This window comes from Stomoxys calcitrans, chromosome 2 (genome assembly GCF_963082655.1).
Source record: "Stomoxys calcitrans chromosome 2, idStoCalc2.1, whole genome shotgun sequence".
Lineage (NCBI taxonomy): Eukaryota > Metazoa > Arthropoda > Insecta > Diptera > Muscidae > Stomoxys > Stomoxys calcitrans.
In genome coordinates this window covers 132,147,916-132,166,762 of record NC_081553.1, presented here as the reverse complement: position 1 = coordinate 132,166,762, position 18,847 = coordinate 132,147,916, and the positions used below count along the sequence as shown (strand labels likewise).

Here is an 18,847-nt window from a genome sequence, read left to right as displayed (position 1 = left end):
ACATGAACCGACCTGGACCATATTCGCTTTGGATGCCAACGGTCATAATTAAACTCATTGTTCCAAATTTTATCGAAACCGGGTAATAAATGGGCTTAAGACGCTAAATAGGCAGATTGGTCTATATAAGCCAACTATATCTAGAAAATTCCGATCTGAACCATACTCGTTTCGTGTGTCGACAGGCCACATAAAACTCATTGTTCTAAAATCAGGTGGTAAGCGCGACTGTTATGGACTTAAGATCCTAAATCGGTAGCTTGGTCTATATGCCTGCTATATCTCATATTGGGCCGATAAGGGCCATATTCCATTCGGTTATCGCGGGACCTAGTGCAACTTGCGGCCTCAAATTTCAGCGAAATGGGGCAATAAAAGCGGGTTTTTGAAGTTAAGACCCTGAATCCGGAGATCGGTCTAAATGCCAGCTATATGTAAATATAGTTTGATTTTGCTAATTCAAGAACTTAACCTGCGTAATCAGAAAAAAAAATAAAAATCGGTTTCAATCTCGAAATTAATTGATACAATTAATTTTTTATTTGAAACTGCTTCAATCACGAAAATGATAATATCAATCCAAGTTTTTGAAAAAGGTGATTAAAAATTTTTTCAATTAAAAAATTGCATAAAAAAAAACTGTGAAAAACGTTTACACTAAATTTGTAACACAAAATCTATACGATTTATCTTAAAATACGAATAGTCCCTTTCTTTCTGCGCATGTCCATCCTCTTTTTTATATGTCAGCACGTATTGAATTTTGCAATTTACCAAAAGAAGAAGAAGAAGAATTCGACCGAGCTCACGAACATAATACAGTATACAACACTGCTAAATAAGGACGTTTTTTCTGTCAACTAATAAGTTTATTATATTTAGTGAAACCAGCAGGTATGAAAAAATATTAATAAGATATTCCGGTACTGTTACGTAAAATTGTGTTTTAAAAGTTAAAGCATTTTTCCTGTTAATTCTTAAAATTACGAAATTGGCAAAAAGAACCCAAACATTATGAATAACATCAACAACGGCTGACAGTTTAAATCGCGAATAAAAAAACAAAACATCAGCTGGTCTCATTATAGAAATTTGTTTAGTCCGTAGACACCGAAAGTGACATATAAGCAAGAATAGGTACATACATAAATTGTATGTGGTTGTGTGTATTATTTGGGCATGTATCATGAATGCATTGTACATATTCCAATATGGCGTCTTAAGGGTGGTAGTCTGTAATTCGTGTTGCTACTATTGTTAATACTATGAAAATCAACGCTGAAGCTACAACTATGGGACAGTAGTAATCTAATGGCGGGTTTTTAAGGTGTGGAAAGACCAATCAGCAACATAAATTTGAAATTTGTCTGCAGAAATTTTTATCCTATTTATCTGCCATCCCACCATGACGAAACAATTAAAGGTGGTCTCATTTGTACAACAACCACAAATCATATGGCGCAATCTGCCATCTTGTCATCAAGCTGATCGTACTTTTGCCAACACACTCAAAGAAATTTGTGTGCGTGTGTGTATACGTGTGCGTATATGAGCAGAGAATATCGGAGAAAGAAAACAACAAAGAGAATGCAAACAAAAATCTGTCATCTTAATACCGTCAAACATGGCCAGCTGTTAAGGGCTGTTCGCGTGAGACCACCTTTTTAAATCCGCCTTGCCATCCCACTAACTTTGCGTTACAGAAAATTGGTAATTTTCTTTCGCTTGGGTGTGAACGTCAGCTGGTTTTATGAAAAAAAAGGAACAAATGTTTAAATGATTCGAGTCACTCATTTGAGTGACATAAAATAAGTAGCTGTAAGCTTGTGTTTATTTGGGTTATAAATCTTAAGGTGGAGTTACATAGCACGCGAAACACTTATGCGTTCTTTGGGTTGAGTTACATACCATGCGCATTTGCTTCACAAGAATTTCTAAAAATCAACTTATTTATATAATTTCCGAAGTCAATTTCAATGGAAATTGTTAATTATGTGGTTTAATATTAAAATCATAAAAGAATTTCTCCAATTTACGGAATAAAAAACATTTTTTAATAGTAAACATATTCAAATCATATGTTTTGAGGCTTGAACCGTGTTCAAAGTTGAGAGTTGGCTAACTTATTCCGCCAGATAGGTGCGTGTATTTGTTGTGTAACTCACACAATACAAACCAGCCTATTTTAATTTTTTCCGACATGCACTCGTAAGGTATGTAACTCCACCTTTAAAGTAAGTTTAAATTGACCACTAAATCCGGTTTTATGGTCTTTCTGTGATTTAAGTATTAAATCCTGTGTTTATTAGCAGGTTTTACCATACCTCCGCGGGAGGTATATAACTCCGCCTTTAAAGTACGTTTACATTGGCCACTAAATCCGGTTTTATAGTCTTTCTGTGATTTAAGTTTTAAATCCTGTGTTTATTGACAGCTTTTACCATAAAACATTCATGTATACGCATGTACGCTTGCGTAAAATTGTTATAATTTAAGAGATCACGAAAGAAACCAAGCATGTATCACAAATGAACATTTTTTCACAGATTTTTTTTCATTTTTTTTTTATATGAAATTTCGCTATAAAACTGAAAGTAATACCCAACTTAATTTAGAAAAAAATCATAAAAAATTTGTACTTTAAGAAAATTTTTAATAAATTCGGTTATCAGTCCGGTTTTCGTGCGATTTTCATTTCATTTACATTAAACTTCGTTAATGTAAATGATGTTTAAATGTTTTACTTATTTGCTTACGCCATAAATATATTTGCGTATATTCTTCGCTTATGCACGCACACGTATACACACACGCACACAAATTTTTTTGTGTGTATTGGCAAAACGACGTTCGGCTTGATGGCAAGATGGAGGTTGATTTGCGGTTGTTGTACAAATAAGACCTTGCTACTAACAAAATACTTAATTGTTTTCAATATAACTCCCCTAAGTTGGTTTATGTCTGGTATTGTGTCTCCACCTAAGTGGCGGTATCTGTTAGACGCGATAGCCGGACAATGACAAAGGAGATGCTCCAACGTCTCATCATCTTCTTCGCATGCACTACACATGGTATCACTTGCAGCACCAATTTAACATAAGTGAGCTCGTAGTCCTATGTGTCCCGTTATGATACGGGACACTCAGTCGTCTTATATATAAATGTTGTGATTGGGTTTCCTAACCTATGCTTCATAAATGTTATGAAAAGTTTTATTATATTTATAAAAAATCATAAGTATAACGACCATTTTCTATAAAACACAATGTAAGAATATGATCGTTCATAAAAAAAGTTCTGATATTTATGAATTTTTTTCATACACGCATAGAAATTTTTCATAATACTAAAAATTTTTATCATATATATACAGATCTGAAGCTGTTTGTTTTTTGCGTAAAAATTGTTAAAGTTTTGAGAAAGTTGGTTAAATCATATATTTGTGAAAACAATTGAATTTGGGGTTAATTTTATTCGACTGACGACAAAAACAGCTTTATGTGTTTGTCAGAAGGAAAAGAGCACGCTCTAATAGAAAAAATTACAAGTGCTATTTTGAAATGTGATTTTCATATGTTAATTTCGTTTGTACACACGACATGTACAACTGAACATGTGCTAAATTTGACATGGCATAAGACAACTACATGCCGTGTAATAGAGCGTTTACTATTTTTAACAAAAAATGTGTCGCACCGCATTTCATCACCATATAACACCAAAACCAAGAAAAGACGAATATTGATAATGTAGTACAATAATGTTTCGATTTTTAATATTTCTTCTAAAATGGGTAAAATAAAATTGACACAAATGTACGTATGACGTATGCATAAAGCAAAACCACTTACCCATTTCTGCTAAAGTGGTTTAAGATTGACAACTAAATGTAATGTAGATCAAATAAAAATCAGACGATAACTGGAGAATCAATCTTTACTTCGCATAAATTGATTACGACTTGTATTCGCAAACTTCCGATCAATATCATGAACATTTATCTTTTTGTGTAAGAAAGTCACGAAAATGGCAGCCTAGGAGAAGAGGCATACCTTTTGTCTCACGGCCATGTTCACGTATTCCAAATTCACATTTATAGCAGACTATTTCCTTGACAATTCCCTCAATCTTAACTAAATTAGGACCAAATGCCACTGAAAACTTAAATAATATAACTCAATTGTGACATCAAAAGAGAGTGTGCTGGATTTTTTGCAGAATTCCATTTATCAACGCAACGCTCAAAAACAAAGCCCAGCGCGCTAATTCTGTTTTGGCCTTAAGACCTATCCAGGATTCACTGAATAAGGTTAAAACAAGCGATCAGCCGACATACAGTTTTTTTTTTAATTTTTTTGGCATTGAGGATGTCAACTTGTTCTCTTTTTACATTCATTCTTTGTTTACGTTTTTTCCTGTTTGATGACACTTTCAATCGGCAGATTTGACATCTTTAATGAGGTTCCATGTTTTTGCAAATGACCTAACCTTCTATTATTGAATAGTCTTTATTTTTAATGGCTGGGGAGCCAAATATTAGGTAAATATAATAAAGTACCTCATTATGTTAAGAAATGAATTTAATTATCTGTTATACTCAGGTTACTGAAATGTTTGTATGTAATTATTTTATGGGCCTTATTGGCTTTATATTACATATTTGGTTAATAAATGAAAATGAAATGAAATGAAAATAATTAAAATTCTATTAGAAATAGCACTTACATGGCAATCGAAATTACGATAAAAAAAAAATAAAACCAAGGCATTAGAAAGGGTCGACAAAAGCAATTTCATTGTCATTCAAAAAATCTGGACGACTTTATGAAATTTTTGATATGATTTTGTTTTTATTTTTAATTAACTATCAAACGGATTTTCTCGCTTAGTTTGTATGGACAAAAATGCCATAAGCTAGCGAATCCGCTAGATTGGTAAATAAAGCAATCCATAGGTTTTTGGCTTGTTGTTGATTTTAATAAAACGAACTAACACTTAGCGGGAAGTGTTTGGTATTTGATCAAAAGCTGGAGGATCGGTAATTAAAAAAAATTAGTTAAATGTCTCGGAAAGTAATGGCTAAATGCAATTTGAGATAGTAAAACTATCTGGTCGTGTAAAGTGGATTTTGGGACAGGGTTGTATACGCTACCGTAGTTGCTAGTTTTGCATTTTTAAGAAAAGACATTAAATTACATAATTTTACAAAAAAAAATGAAAAATATGTCACACTGGAATTATTTGACATACAAAAGTTAATGCTAAAACTTATAATCAAGTTAGAAAGCACTCTTTAAAGTTCAAGGATTTAGTCGATTTTGGTACAACTGTGGATCTAAATGGGAAATCCAAATGGTTGTCTCTTTTGCATGACATGTCGTGTGTACGATAGGGTAGAGCAAAACGGTGATGCCAATGTCGAGCCAATGGAGAACACGCCAGATTTTATTAAAAATCAAATGGATAGTATTTGAAGCATAAATGCTACAAAAAACTTTAAGTGTTATTGTCTCCGAATGTAAAATAAGGGGAACAACAGTCGAATAATATGTTTTGAATCAACAATCATAATGGCTTTTATTCATCTGTACTAGTGAGGATATTCCGGAATATGGCTGATTTGTAATACTTATTAATTACTTTATGTTAGTAATTTTTTTGTTTTTTGATTGTTGCTATTGTCTTGAGTATGCTAGATACATCCACTAATTTTGCGTATTTCTTATTTTCAGGGAATAACAAAGATTGAGTAGTTTTGTGCGATTGTCGTGCGTCGTGTCGCAAATTAAAAAGTGAGGAATTATAATAATTACATCCTTGATTAATACTCTGTTAAACACTTAAAGTCGTTTTTTAGAGAAGAAACCTCACACGCTTTACAATTCCCGCAGTTTTGTCATTGTCGCAACATTGTTTGAAATAATTGCAAAGCGTTAGCAGCACTGCAGTAAACACAGCTTTAATTGGAATAATAACAACAGATACAGCAATCTGCAATAACTGAAATTTGGGTAACATTTAATGGACTATTCGCCATATTTTGCTATAAAAAATGTTGGAAGAAACTAGTAATAAATACACGAGTGAAGGCGATAATCAGAGCACATGGCAGCAAAAGTTTTCCTGGAGGCGGGTCTTGAACACCACAGGACCACAGCCCCGACCACGTCATGGCCACCGCGCAATCAATATTAAGGAGCTCATGGTGGTATTTGGCGGTGGTAATGAGGGCATTGTGGACGAATTGCATGTCTACAATACAATTACCAACCAGTGGTTTGTGCCGGCCATGAAGGGCGATGTACCACCTGGATGCGCTGCTTATGGATTTGTATGCGATGGGACGCGGATGTTCATTTTCGGAGGTATGATAGAATATGGTAAATATTCCAATGAGTTACATGAACTGCAGGCAACTAAATGGGAGTGGCGAAAAATGCAACCAGATCCGCCAGACAATGATATGCCGCCATGCCCTCGTTTGGGCCACAGTTTTACGTTGGTAGGTGAACGTATATTTCTTTTTGGCGGTTTAGCTAACGAGTCTGATGACCCTAAAAACAACATTCCGAAATATCTCAATGATTTGTATATTTTGGAAACGAGAGCTGCGCACAGCTATAATGGTAAATGGATTGTACCCAAAACGTATGGTGACAATCCACCCCCACGGGAGTCCCACACGGGTGTATCATTTACTTGCAAAACGACAGGGAAGCTTTATTTGCTTATATATGGTGGAATGAGTGGTTGCAGATTGGGGGATCTTTGGCTGCTGGATGTTGATTCGATGACCTGGTCGAAACCACAGACTCGGGGGCGAGCTCCACTTCCCCGTTCATTGCATAGTTCGACCATGATCAATAATAAAATGTACGTTTTTGGAGGATGGGTACCTTTGGTTGCAGACGACTCAAAAACAACTATTGAAAGAGAATGGAAGTGCACTAACACCTTGGCCGTTCTGAACTTGGACACCCTGACATGGCAAAACATTAATATGGAGGCCGTTGAGGACAATGTTCCGCGGGCCCGAGCTGGTCATTGCGCCATTGGAATCCATAGTCGTTTGTATGTTTGGTCCGGCCGAGATGGCTATCGCAAAGCTTGGAACAACCAGGTATGTTGCAAAGATCTTTGGTACCTAGATGTTGACCGACCTTTGTATGCTGTTAAAGTAGCCCTAGTGAGGGCTTCCACACATGCCCTGGAAATTTGTTGGCAAGCTACAACTTTTGCCTCCGCTTACGAATTGCAAATTCAAAAGATTGAGCCGCTATCAATACCAGCCAAAACAGCGCCACAGCCATCTGCTCCAGCCCCCATGCCATTTAACAGTAATGTATCGTCCATGATTGCAAATGGTAACGCGGCGTCAGGTGGTTCCTCTTCAAATGTCAATCTCGTTGCCTCGCCGTCGACAAAATTCCATAAAATTCAAATACCCACAACGGTATCAATTATACCAGCCGGGGCAGCAACAACAACTGGTGCTATAACCACAAATGCTGGTGTCAGTGGCCCTTCTGTTAGTGCGGCAACGGCGTCTCCTACCATTGGCCTTAATAACATTGTTAGCGGTTACCAGGCTTCGAGTGCAGCAAGTAAAATACAAAACACGACGAGTATAAGTCAGGCGGCTCCGGTCACACAAGCGTCCAGCAGCATAAGTTATAGTGCCAGGAATCAAATAGAGTCGGTTGGAGGAGCAAGTCCTTCGGTGTTGAGTTCGAATACCTATATAAAACAAACACCAAGCACAACATCTGTCAATGTGTCCTCTGGCCTTGCTACGACCGTCGTATCTGGAAATGTGGGTCAGGTGCAAGCTGGAGTGCTTAACGCCAACACATCAAATGTAACCACTATTCTTCAAAAGATACGTCCTACTGCGGTGGTGTCGAGAACAACAACTACAGTTACCAGTACCGTTAGCTCCATTGCATCTCCGGCAAGTTCCACACAAATGCTTATAACTGCTGGTTCCTCCGGAATTTCAACCACTGCTGCTAGCAGTTTGCGTGTGGTAAACACTTCGGTCCAATCAGGTGCTGTGCCCGTAAATACAACAAATTCTACAGTGCGATTGGTGGCCTCAGGTTCGAGTGGTTTACGGTTGGCTACACAGTCTGGCACGGCAGTGCCAACTTCGGCAGTAACCCAAATATCTGCCGTTAATCAGCTGACAAGCGGAAATCAAGTGGTTGCTGCGGCAAGCACTGCCGGCGGTACAACATCAACGACAATTGGTGGCAAACAATATATTATTCAAAAGCCTCTGACCTTGGGATCAAATGTACAATTTCAATTGGTTAAAACGAGCAGCGGTGGAGTGGCAGTGCAAACATTTCCTAAAATCAACATCAACATGGCCAAAGGGACTGGCATACAGACTGCCACTGGGGGATCTGCAATCACAAATCCCACGCAACCCAAACAGACACAGTTTATTTTCAGCAGTAATGTGAGTGGTGCAACAGCCGGTGGACAACAGAAGCAAATCATGCCTGGAAATGTAGTGAAATTGGTATCACCTCATACACTAAGTGGTGGCAACGTTATCATGAAGAATTCCAACATTCTTCAAGTAAGCAAAATGTCATCCAGTGTTTCCGGCAAATCGGCATTTGTTATAACCAACAAACAAGGTCAACAATTAACTAACCAGCAAATCATCATCGTGACAACTGGGACCGGAATACGTACCATACCATCCGGCAGTGTAGTTACCAATGCTTCATCTTCCAATTTGGTTTCCGTTGTTGACACAATGACCACCACAGTGCCAACAGCAACGATAGCGCGCAATGTAATCAGCACACCGACTGGAATGAAAATGATCCACAATGTGCCGACAAGTTCGGTGCGGCCAATTACTATAACATCACAACCTGGTGGTGGCGGTGCCAATCTACATCAAAAAACTATTACACTGGGCGGTAAAGCGGTCACCGTACAAATGCCATCGAACCCCTCCAACCTCTCATCGGTCACCAAGACAGTGACAATTGTCGCCTCCAACAGTGGCTTGTCCAAGACTCACAATCAAATAGTCACCGCCGGCAGCACACCTGGGCCTACCAGTAAACTAGTTGTCGTTCCCACAAATTCGAATCAGGCAGCTTCGATGAAAGGTTTCGTCAACATCTTTAATGCCAGTGGCAATACACTGCAGCGCGCAATCACTTTGCAATCCAAAGGCAACATCCAACAACAACAACAGCAGCAACCAGTGCAACAGCAAACGTTATCGTCAGCAAATATAAGCCTTGCTGGTGGAGGTGATGCAGTTTCTGACCACATCGCCGATCACGATTCGAATGGCGGTGGCGACACTATGGATGATATTATTGAGCAACTGGATGGATCTGCTGAAATATCCAACACTGAAAACAATGGCAACAACGAGAAAGGTGAAAATGTCGATTATGATTATATGAATATTTAGCGTCAATCCTCTAAAGGACGAATGCATCATTCAATTTTTTAATTAAAAAAAATCACACATAGAAACAGAGAAAATACACTGAACAAAATTGTTGTGGCCAATGGACGCAAGGTCATACTGTTTGTTAGAACTTTGTTTTGAGATTGCCAATGCTCTAAATATTGTAGTTATGTTTTAAATCTCTGCCAGCAGCTAAGAGTGCCCTTGGGTGTATTCGGTCACAAACAAATATTTGCTTAAAGTAATTTTGATAAATATGCATATTGACGAAAGTATATTTCTAAAGATAAATAGTTTGGTAACTTTAACTATTCATGGAATATATGATACACTTATTAACACATTTACATACATACATAGAGATACTACATAAATTATAGTAACTAAGCACTGCTGTTTGAAACAAAAAAAAAACTTATTAATAAATACCTACATTTAGATATTTACTTACCATACCAACCGCCCCTACTCCTTAAATTCTAATCACTTTAGGATTATTCACTCGTAAAGTTTTTATTTGTCGTATTTTTGCTTTTTGTTGGAAAATATATTATACGTATTTGTTTTTGAGACAACATTTCTTTAAAAATATATAACCAATTCGAACGTATGTCATACTAAAAGAACATATTGAGATTGTGTCTAAAAACAAAAGTTAAATTGGCATTTGTACAGAATCAAATATGAAATGTAGCACACACATACTGCATACATTTATCAGATATTAATTACGAACACTTGAATAATTTTATGGAAACTAATTGACATTAAGATTTGTATGGACATGATGCTGCTTCCTCCCAAGAGGATACTAAGACGATTGTGTCGTTGTCCTCTTGTGTTTCTTTTTCTTTTCCTTTTTTTTAATTTTTGATATAGTCGTTTTTATTTTGCGCGCGAATATATCGACTAATGTTTTTAAGTTATTTTTAGGATTTAAGATGCATTGGAAATAAATGAAAAGTAATATTTGTAAAATTGATGTTTTTATTTACACAACGTATTCGAGTATTTGTGGAAATTTAAAGTGTGACCTAAGGTCTATCGTCTTCGTTGTGGTATACTTAAGCGGGTTTGTTTTGGACTTCAAGAATAAAGACCTACGGGTGTATTCAAAAAACTTCATGTAGCTTTTAAATAGGTTTATTTGACAGTTTTGTAAATGAAATCTGTCAAATAAACCAAACCGGTGCTATTATACGACATGTGCTGTCACCATCTGTACCCACAAGACTTTCCTTATGTGCGTCAAATACGAATGGAGCGCGCTCTAATCGGAGTGTATTCTCATATGTATTGAACTTTTTTGTTATAGACATGTCCCTTCACGTATGTTTGAGGAAATAAGAACTCGGTGTAGTCAAAAGAATTGCATATTTATTCCAAAATCCAATTTTCATTTAAGTTTTTTGCACGTATCACACGATGTGTACAACTTTTAAAGTTGTCTGTAATAGCTACACCAATCATTCAGAGGCGACCTATGTCTTGAAACGCAAATGTAACACGCTTTTCCAGCTGCTATCGAAATTGTGTCAATCTTGGGTCGACAGAATGATCTGCAAATAAACTTAAATCAGAAATATAACAAGAAAGCATTAACACCGGCATTCACAAAACTTAATGTAGATTTAAACAGGAAATCTGTCAAATAAGCCTATTTTAAGGCTTCATTAAGTTTTGTGAAGTCTCAAATAAAGCATTTACTCTTCTTGAAGTTTTGTGAATAATCGTTTGTACTATGTTCGTTTTTCACCGTTGAGACCCTTGTTTTTCGCGATTACTTTTTTTAAACACTACACAAACGACAATGATAAAATGAAGATAAACTAACAATTTGATTTGGATTGACCCGATGGAGTCCTTCATTGGCAAGGGCTGCCGCCTCAGAGTACAACACACTGCAATCCCATGGCAGCCGGTTGTACGCACCGGATTGACCCGATGGAATCTTCATCGGCAAGGGCTGCCGCCTCAGTGTACGTGTTCGTCTTTTTTCGTCATGGGAGAGGCACATCCCGGAGTGCCTTCTCCGTATGCTTCTGGTCCGTGCCGGGATTAAAAAGAACCCTGGACCCTGGTTCTGTTCCGTTTGCCAGAACCGCCTTCATCATCGGTCAGTGTCGGTGAGGCGTCCTCGTCGTCGGACTATGTGACCCCCCCCCCCCCCGACCTCTCCCGTACGGCAATTTATGCAACGACAGCACCCTAGCCCTACTATTGCCAGGCCAGTGCCGGGAAGTGTATCGTTTTTGCAGTTAAACTGCAATGGACTGCGAGGCAAGATTGATGAGATTGTAGATTTTATGAGTCGGAAGAGCATATCGGTCGCAGCGATCCAGGAGACAAAGCTGACTAACACCTGCAGCTTGCACAGTTGTCACGGCTACAATGTGCTACGTAAGGATTGCTCAAGGAATGGAGGTGGGGGATTGGCCTTCGTTATACACCATTCCGTGCAGTATAGACCTATCTCGCCTGCGCTTGACGCTAGTGATCCATACATGGAATGTATGGGGGTAGCAGTCAGGTCTGGTACTGCCGAGATAGAGACATACAACGTGTATATACCGCCGGTTGGTAGCTGTGTCCCGATTAATGGCCAGGCCTACAGCCCCGACATAAGTGGGTTGCTATATGGCCATAGTCGTCTGGTCGTTTGGCAGAGCAGATAGGTAGCTCTACGTTTTTCACGGTGAATGAGGATGCCCCCACTAGGATTACGAGGAGGTGCAGCAGCTCGCCAGACATCTCAATCGCATCCCCTGATCTCCTGAGTGACGTATCCTGACAAGCCGTCATCTCTTTGGAGTCAGACCACCTTCCCATGATCCTCACCATCGACCGGCCACCCGACTTCATAACCTCTGAGCGCCGGACGTTCATCTATTACAAGAAGGCCAATTGGACTGGCTTCAGAGAGTATACCAATCGCAGCTTCGATGAACTGCCACCCCCCCTCTGATGTGCTTGTGGCCGAGAGGAAATTCCGAGACATCATCAACGCAGCAGCCGGTCGAATACCGCAAGTGCGACCCAATTTCCCGGCGCAAGCAGTGGTACTCGCAGACGAGCGTGATGGGGTTCGTGCTATGGACCCCGCTAACCCCAGAATCAGCGAGCTGAATCTGGAAATAAACAGGGTAGTCAAGGAACATAAGCGGAATTTGTGGCTGGAACACTTGGAGCAATGTAACTTAGGCACCGGTGCAGGCAAACTGTGGGCCACTGTTAAGTCTCTCTCGAACCCCGGTAGACGGGACGACAAGACCTCAGTCACTTTTGGCGAGATAACCGTGACTGATCGGAAGAGATGCGCCAGGTTGTTCAACCGTCAATTTATTGTGCATCCCGAGAGAGACAGGGCAAGGAGGAGAGCCATTCGCCGTATTCGTGGTCTCCGAGCCGATGAACAGCCATCACAATTTACCGTGGGCGAAGTTACGAATGTCATCCGTGGCGCCAAATCTTCCAAGGCGTTGGGCCCCGACGGAATCTCTACATTGATGCTGAAGAATCTGGATTTACCTGGAGTTGAGTACCTTACCACTGTCCTTAACTTGTCATTGAACACTCTTATAGTTCCCGATGTCTGGAAAATGGGCAGAGTGATCCCGCTACTGAAGCCTGGTAAAGACCCGAGTTTGGGGGAGTCGTACAGACCGATCTCCCTTCTCTCACCAGTGGCTAAGACGCTTGAGGCATTACTCCTCCCGAGCCTCGTAGGAGAATTTCCATTCGCCGAGCATCAACACGGATTTCGGAGACTGCACAGCACAACAACAGCTTTGCATGCCATCACCACACACATTTGCCGTGGCTTCAATCAACCCAGGCCATGTGATAGGACGGTCCTCGTGGCACTGGACCTATCGAAGGCATTCGACACGGTCAGCCATGCCAAATTATTTGAGGACTTCGCCAACACGTCCCTCCAGCCAGGCCTGAAACGTTGGGTCGCGAATTATCTGTGTGGCTGCCAGTCATTTGTGGAATTTAGGGATAAGAAGTCAAAACACCGTAGAGTGAAACAGGGAGTTCCCCAAGGTGGGGTGATATTTCCGGCTCTGTTTAACCTCTACCTATCCTCCATCCCACCTCCTCCAGACGGCATAGAGATCGTATCATATGCGGACGATTGTACGATCATGGGATCAGGCCCCCCACCCATTGATGACATCTGCGATAGGTTGAACGTCTACCTCAACGAGCTTGCCTCATATTTCGCTGCAAGAAATCTGAAGATATCCGCCACCAAATCTTCAGCCACACTGTTCACTACAAATACGCGTGAGGTGAATTCTGAGCTGACTGTGATGGTCGATGGAGAAATGATTCCGACCATCAAGTGTCCCAAAATACTTGGCGTCACATTTGACAGCTCCTACACTTTCTCCCTACATGCCACAGCAATCTGCAATAAAGTCAAAAGTAGAAACAAGGTCCTCAAGTCACTTGCCGCAGCACTTGGGTGCTGACAAAGAAACCTTGTTGACCACATACAAAGCAATTGGCCGGTCTGTGGTAAGTTATGCAGCGCCGGTGTGGTCACGTCAACTTTGTGACACGCAGTGGAATAATATTCAGATCTGTCAGAATGCCGCCCTCCGAACTGCGACGGGCTGTCTCCTTAGTTCTCATGTGGACCACCTCCATCAGGAGACAAAGATCCTACCAGTGCGAAGACATAACTACATGCTGTCTAAGCAATACCTTTTGGGCTGTTATCGCAGAAATCATCCAAATCATCATCTTGTGGATAGATACCCACCGCCCAGAAGCCTTAAGGTAGATCTACACGATCTAGAGCGTGAGGTCCAGCGCTACAAGAGAGAACCTCTAGATCAAGCGGGTCTGAACAACATTCATGCAGACACGGTAGCAGACGCCTTAATGGGCTACCGGGTGAATGTAGTCCTTGGAGAACGACCGCCACCCATTGCACCCGAAGAAATCGACCTCCCCCGGCAAACCAGAGTGGTTCTGGATCAAATACGTTCCGGCAGGGACCGCACGATACACGTCACCTGTTTAACTGCCCGGCCAGACCCACTCGACTCAGACCCAAATCCCTGTCGACGCACCCCATCTTAGTCGCGGAGTTCCTGGGTCTTGACACCCAACAGAATCAAACAGATGAAAGATAGTACACAATAAACTGCTACAACAACAACACACTGCAACAACAACAACAATTTTATTATAATCTTATATATAAAAATCAATTTGTGTTTCAATTTGTTTGTTTGTATGTTTGTGTGTTCCTTATAGTCTCAGAAACAGCTGAACCGATTTTCTTGAAATTTTCACAGATGTTGTATAATGACCCCGTGGTGAAAATAGGGTACTAAATTTTTTGATATCTGAAGGGGGCGCGGACCCCCCCCCCCCCCTCCCCCCCTTACCCTAATTTTCAGAAACGCCAGATCTCGGAGATGGGTGGTGCGATTTAAGCGAAATTTTGTGTGCTCTCATATAGTACTCTAAAAATAAAAACTTGGTATCCAAATTTCGGATGGGGTACCTAGGGGGCTGCCCCACCCTAAAACCTACCAAACATATATTTAGGCCAATCACGACAATATGGGACTCAAATGAAAGGTATTTAGGATAAGAAAACGTATCTGATATCCAATTTTCGGACAACGTGATAGGGGGACCAACCCAAGCCCCAAAAGACCCCTAAATCGGACATATTTACCGACCATGGCAATATGGGACTCAAATGAAAGGTATTTGCCAGTAGAATACGAATCTGATATCCAAATGTGGGACCATGTTTCTGTGGGTCCACCCCTTCCCAAAACACCCCCCAACCTGGACTTATTTATTGACCATGGGAATATGGGGCTTAAATAAAAGGTATTTGAATGTAGAATACGAATCTGATATTCAAATATGGGACCAAGTGTTTGGGGGGCCGCCTCTCACCAAAAACATCCTCCAAAGGGCACAAATTTACGACCATAGCAATATGGGGCTCAAATGAAAGGTCTTTGGGAGTAAAGCACGAATTTGTTATCAATATTCTGGAAAAGAGTCTATGGGGCCACCCCACCCAAATAGTAAGTATCTTCTGACTATTGCAATATGAGGCTCAAATAAGAGGGTTTTTAAAGTGGAACACGAATCCTATATATATTTTCAAGGCCAACTCACTGAGCGGCCGCCCATCTCCCAAAACACTCCCCAAGCCGGTCATTTTTGCCGACTATGGAAATATGGGGCTCAAATTAAAGGTATGTGGAAGTAGTAGATATATGAGAATAGAGCACGTTGTTGAATATATTTTCCGGGCTTAGGGTTTTGGGGGACCGGGCTTACTGTTTGGGCATATTTACCGACTATGTCAATGTGGAGCTTAAATGAAAGGTTTTGGGGGGTAGAGCAAGAATTGATACCCATTTTCGGGACTAATTTTCTGGGGTCTACCCCTTTCCCAAAATACCCCACACACAGGAATTTTTTAGTGACCATCGCCATATGGGGCTCAAATAAATCTATTTGGGAGTAGAATACGAATTTGATATCCAAATGTAGGACCATGTATTTAAGGCATCATCCCTTTCCCAAAACACCCCAAAAGGGAAAAAAATTTTCAACCATGCCAATATGTGGCTCAAATGAAAGGTATTTGAGATTAGAAAACGAATTTGATAACCTATTTTAGGGCCATGTGTTTGGGGGACGCCTTATCCTGTAAACTCCTCTTAAGCCGATGGCAATATGGGGTTTAAATAAATGGTATTTGAGGGAAGAGCACGATGCTGATATTTTTTCAGGGCCAAGTATCTGGGGGACCACCTTTCCCCCGAAAACACCACTAAATCAGAAATCATGGGAATATCGGGCTGAAATGAAGTATTTTAAGAATGGAGTACACCTTACATCCAAACTTAAATTCGTAGACCAATAAAGATCATATGGGATTCAGATAAAGGCACTTATATTGTTAAACTCTTAGTCAAGTTAGCATGGTATTTCACTAAAAGATCTTCGAAAATAAATATTCCAAGGAAACTTTTGTTCCATATAAAGTAAAATAAGGCGCAGCGGGGTGGGTTTGAAAACATATTTATGACAGTTGTCGTTATGACATTATTATATTTTAGCCATTCCACCACTTTTTTGATTCCAAAGATCTCCCCTTAATACACACTGCAGATATCGGGTAACCTTTTCGATATGGTCGGTTCTAGTTTTTCAAAGTACACCCCAAAGACATCGGAGTAAACAGATGACAGTCCTTTGACTATCCCACTCCAATTGTTCCTAGGTATGCAGCCATGTTCTTATCCCATAACCAAGCTGTCCTTAGCAACATTAGCAAAGGTTCTTGGACCTTTCTTACTATTGTCCGCCTTAGTTCTTTTAGGCATGGCATGCCCTCCATTTAACCCCAGCCTTTTGGCTGACTGTGGTGCCGTTTCCGAATCTAGAGGGTAACTTTTGGTGTAGGCCGATCAGCGAATCTCCGAGCCCAATAAAGAGAGCCTCTCTCAATAAATCCGAGAGCGATGCGCCTCTTATTATTCCAAGCTCTTAAAGAGCGTATTGATTTGCCGGAGCATATTGGTTTAAAGGCACGAGAATTTACGAACAATTTACCGCGGGCGTGGCTGGCGAGGGTGGATGGGCAGAGTGATCCCGCTACTGAAGCCAGGAAAGGACCCGAGTTTGGGGGAGTCGTACAGACTGAATTCCCTTCTCTCACCAGTAGTTAAGATGCTTGAGATACTACTCCTCCCAAGCCTTGTTTGAGAATTTCCATTCGCCGGGCATCAGCATGGATTTCGAAGCATACGAATTGCTTTGAATATCATCACCGCATATATTTGCCGTGGCTTCAATCAGCCCAGGCCATCAGATAGGTCGGTTCTCGTGGCACTGGACCTATCGAAGGCATTCGACACGGTTAGGCATGCCAAACTAGGACATCGCCAACACGCCCCTTCAGCCAAGGCTGAAACGCTGAAATGCGACCAGAGGAATCTGGGTCTGGCTGGGCAGTAAAACAGGTGACGTGTGGTCCATGGTCACAACCGGGCAATACATCCTGCACTTGGTATCTATTATTGCTCTGTAGGAATTGAAGCGCCACATCTGACGGATCGTAATTGAGCCAGAACCACTCTGGTTTGCTGTTGAGGTCAATTTCTTCAGGTGCAATGGGAGGCGGACGTTCTCCAAGGACTACATTCACCTGGTTTCTATTCACCGCATCTGCCTCCGTGGCTGCATGAATGTTGTCCATACCTGCTTGATCTAGAGGTTCTCTCTTGTAGCGCTGAACGTCACTTTATAGATAACTAGCTTACCCGGACCGATCCGCTGCGCCTTCTTTTACTTTATATGGAACAAAAGTTTCCTTGGAATATTTATTTTCGACAATTCAACATTTTTTAGTGAAATGCCATGCTACGAAAATAGTATATTGCTTGACTAACAGTTTAACAATATATATAAGTGCCTTTATCTGAATCCCATATGATCTTTATTGGTCTACGAATTTAAGTTTGGATGTTAGGTGTACTCCCATATACTTGGCCCTGAAAAAATATCAGCATCGTGCTCTTCTCTCAAATACCATTTATTTAAACCGCATATTGCCATTGGCTTAAGAGGAGTTTACAGGATGAGGCGTCACCCAAACACATGGCCCCAAAATAGGTTATCAAATTAGTTTTCTAATCTCAAATACGTTTCATTCGAGCCACATATTGGCATGGCCGAAATTTTTTTCCTTTTGGGAGTGTATTCTTCTCCCAAATACCTTTATTTGAGCCCCATATTGCGATGGTCACAAAAAAAATTCCTGTGTGTGGGGTATTTTGGGAAAGGGGTAGACCCCCAGAAAATTGGTTCCGAAAATGGGTATCAATTCTTACTCTACCCCCCAATACTTTTCATTTAGGCCCACATTGGTATGGTCGGTAAATATGCCCGATTTAGGGGTGTTTTGGGGATTGGGGTGGTCGCCCAAACACGAAGCCCGGAAAATATATCAGCAACGTGCTCTATTCTTACATATCTATATATCATTTATTTGAACCCCATATTGTCATTGGCCTCAAAATTGGATATGAAATTCGTTTTCAAATCTCATTTAAACTCATTATTGCAAAAGTCAGCAAATATGTCCGGTTTGGGGTATTGGCCCTAAAAACTATAAATATTTAGCTCCACTCACTTTACGACCCAAATTGTCTTGGTGACAATTGGGGGTTGGGGTGACAATTGGGGGTTGTTATGGTGGTGGGATGTCCCCTAGACAGTTGGTACCTAATGTTGGTATCAGATACGTGGTCTACTCCCAAATACCTTTAATTTGAGCCCCATATTTCCATAGTCGGCAAACATGACCGGCTTGGGGGGTGTTTTGGGGGATGGGCGGCCACT

General features: G+C 40.7%; 1 protein-coding gene across 1 annotated transcript; it reads left to right on the top strand.

Moving 5' to 3' along the window:
• Positions 1–811: 811 nt before the first annotated feature.
• Positions 812–10,426, top strand: LOC106087939 (host cell factor). The gene is made up of 3 exons (XM_013253160.2): positions 812–894; positions 5,733–5,792; positions 5,858–10,426. Exon 3 carries the CDS (start codon positions 6,053–6,055, stop codon positions 9,446–9,448), a length of 3,396 nt encoding a protein of 1,131 aa, XP_013108614.2. The 5' UTR covers positions 812–894; positions 5,733–5,792; positions 5,858–6,052; the 3' UTR covers positions 9,449–10,426.
• Positions 10,427–18,847: the final 8,421 nt, after the last annotated feature.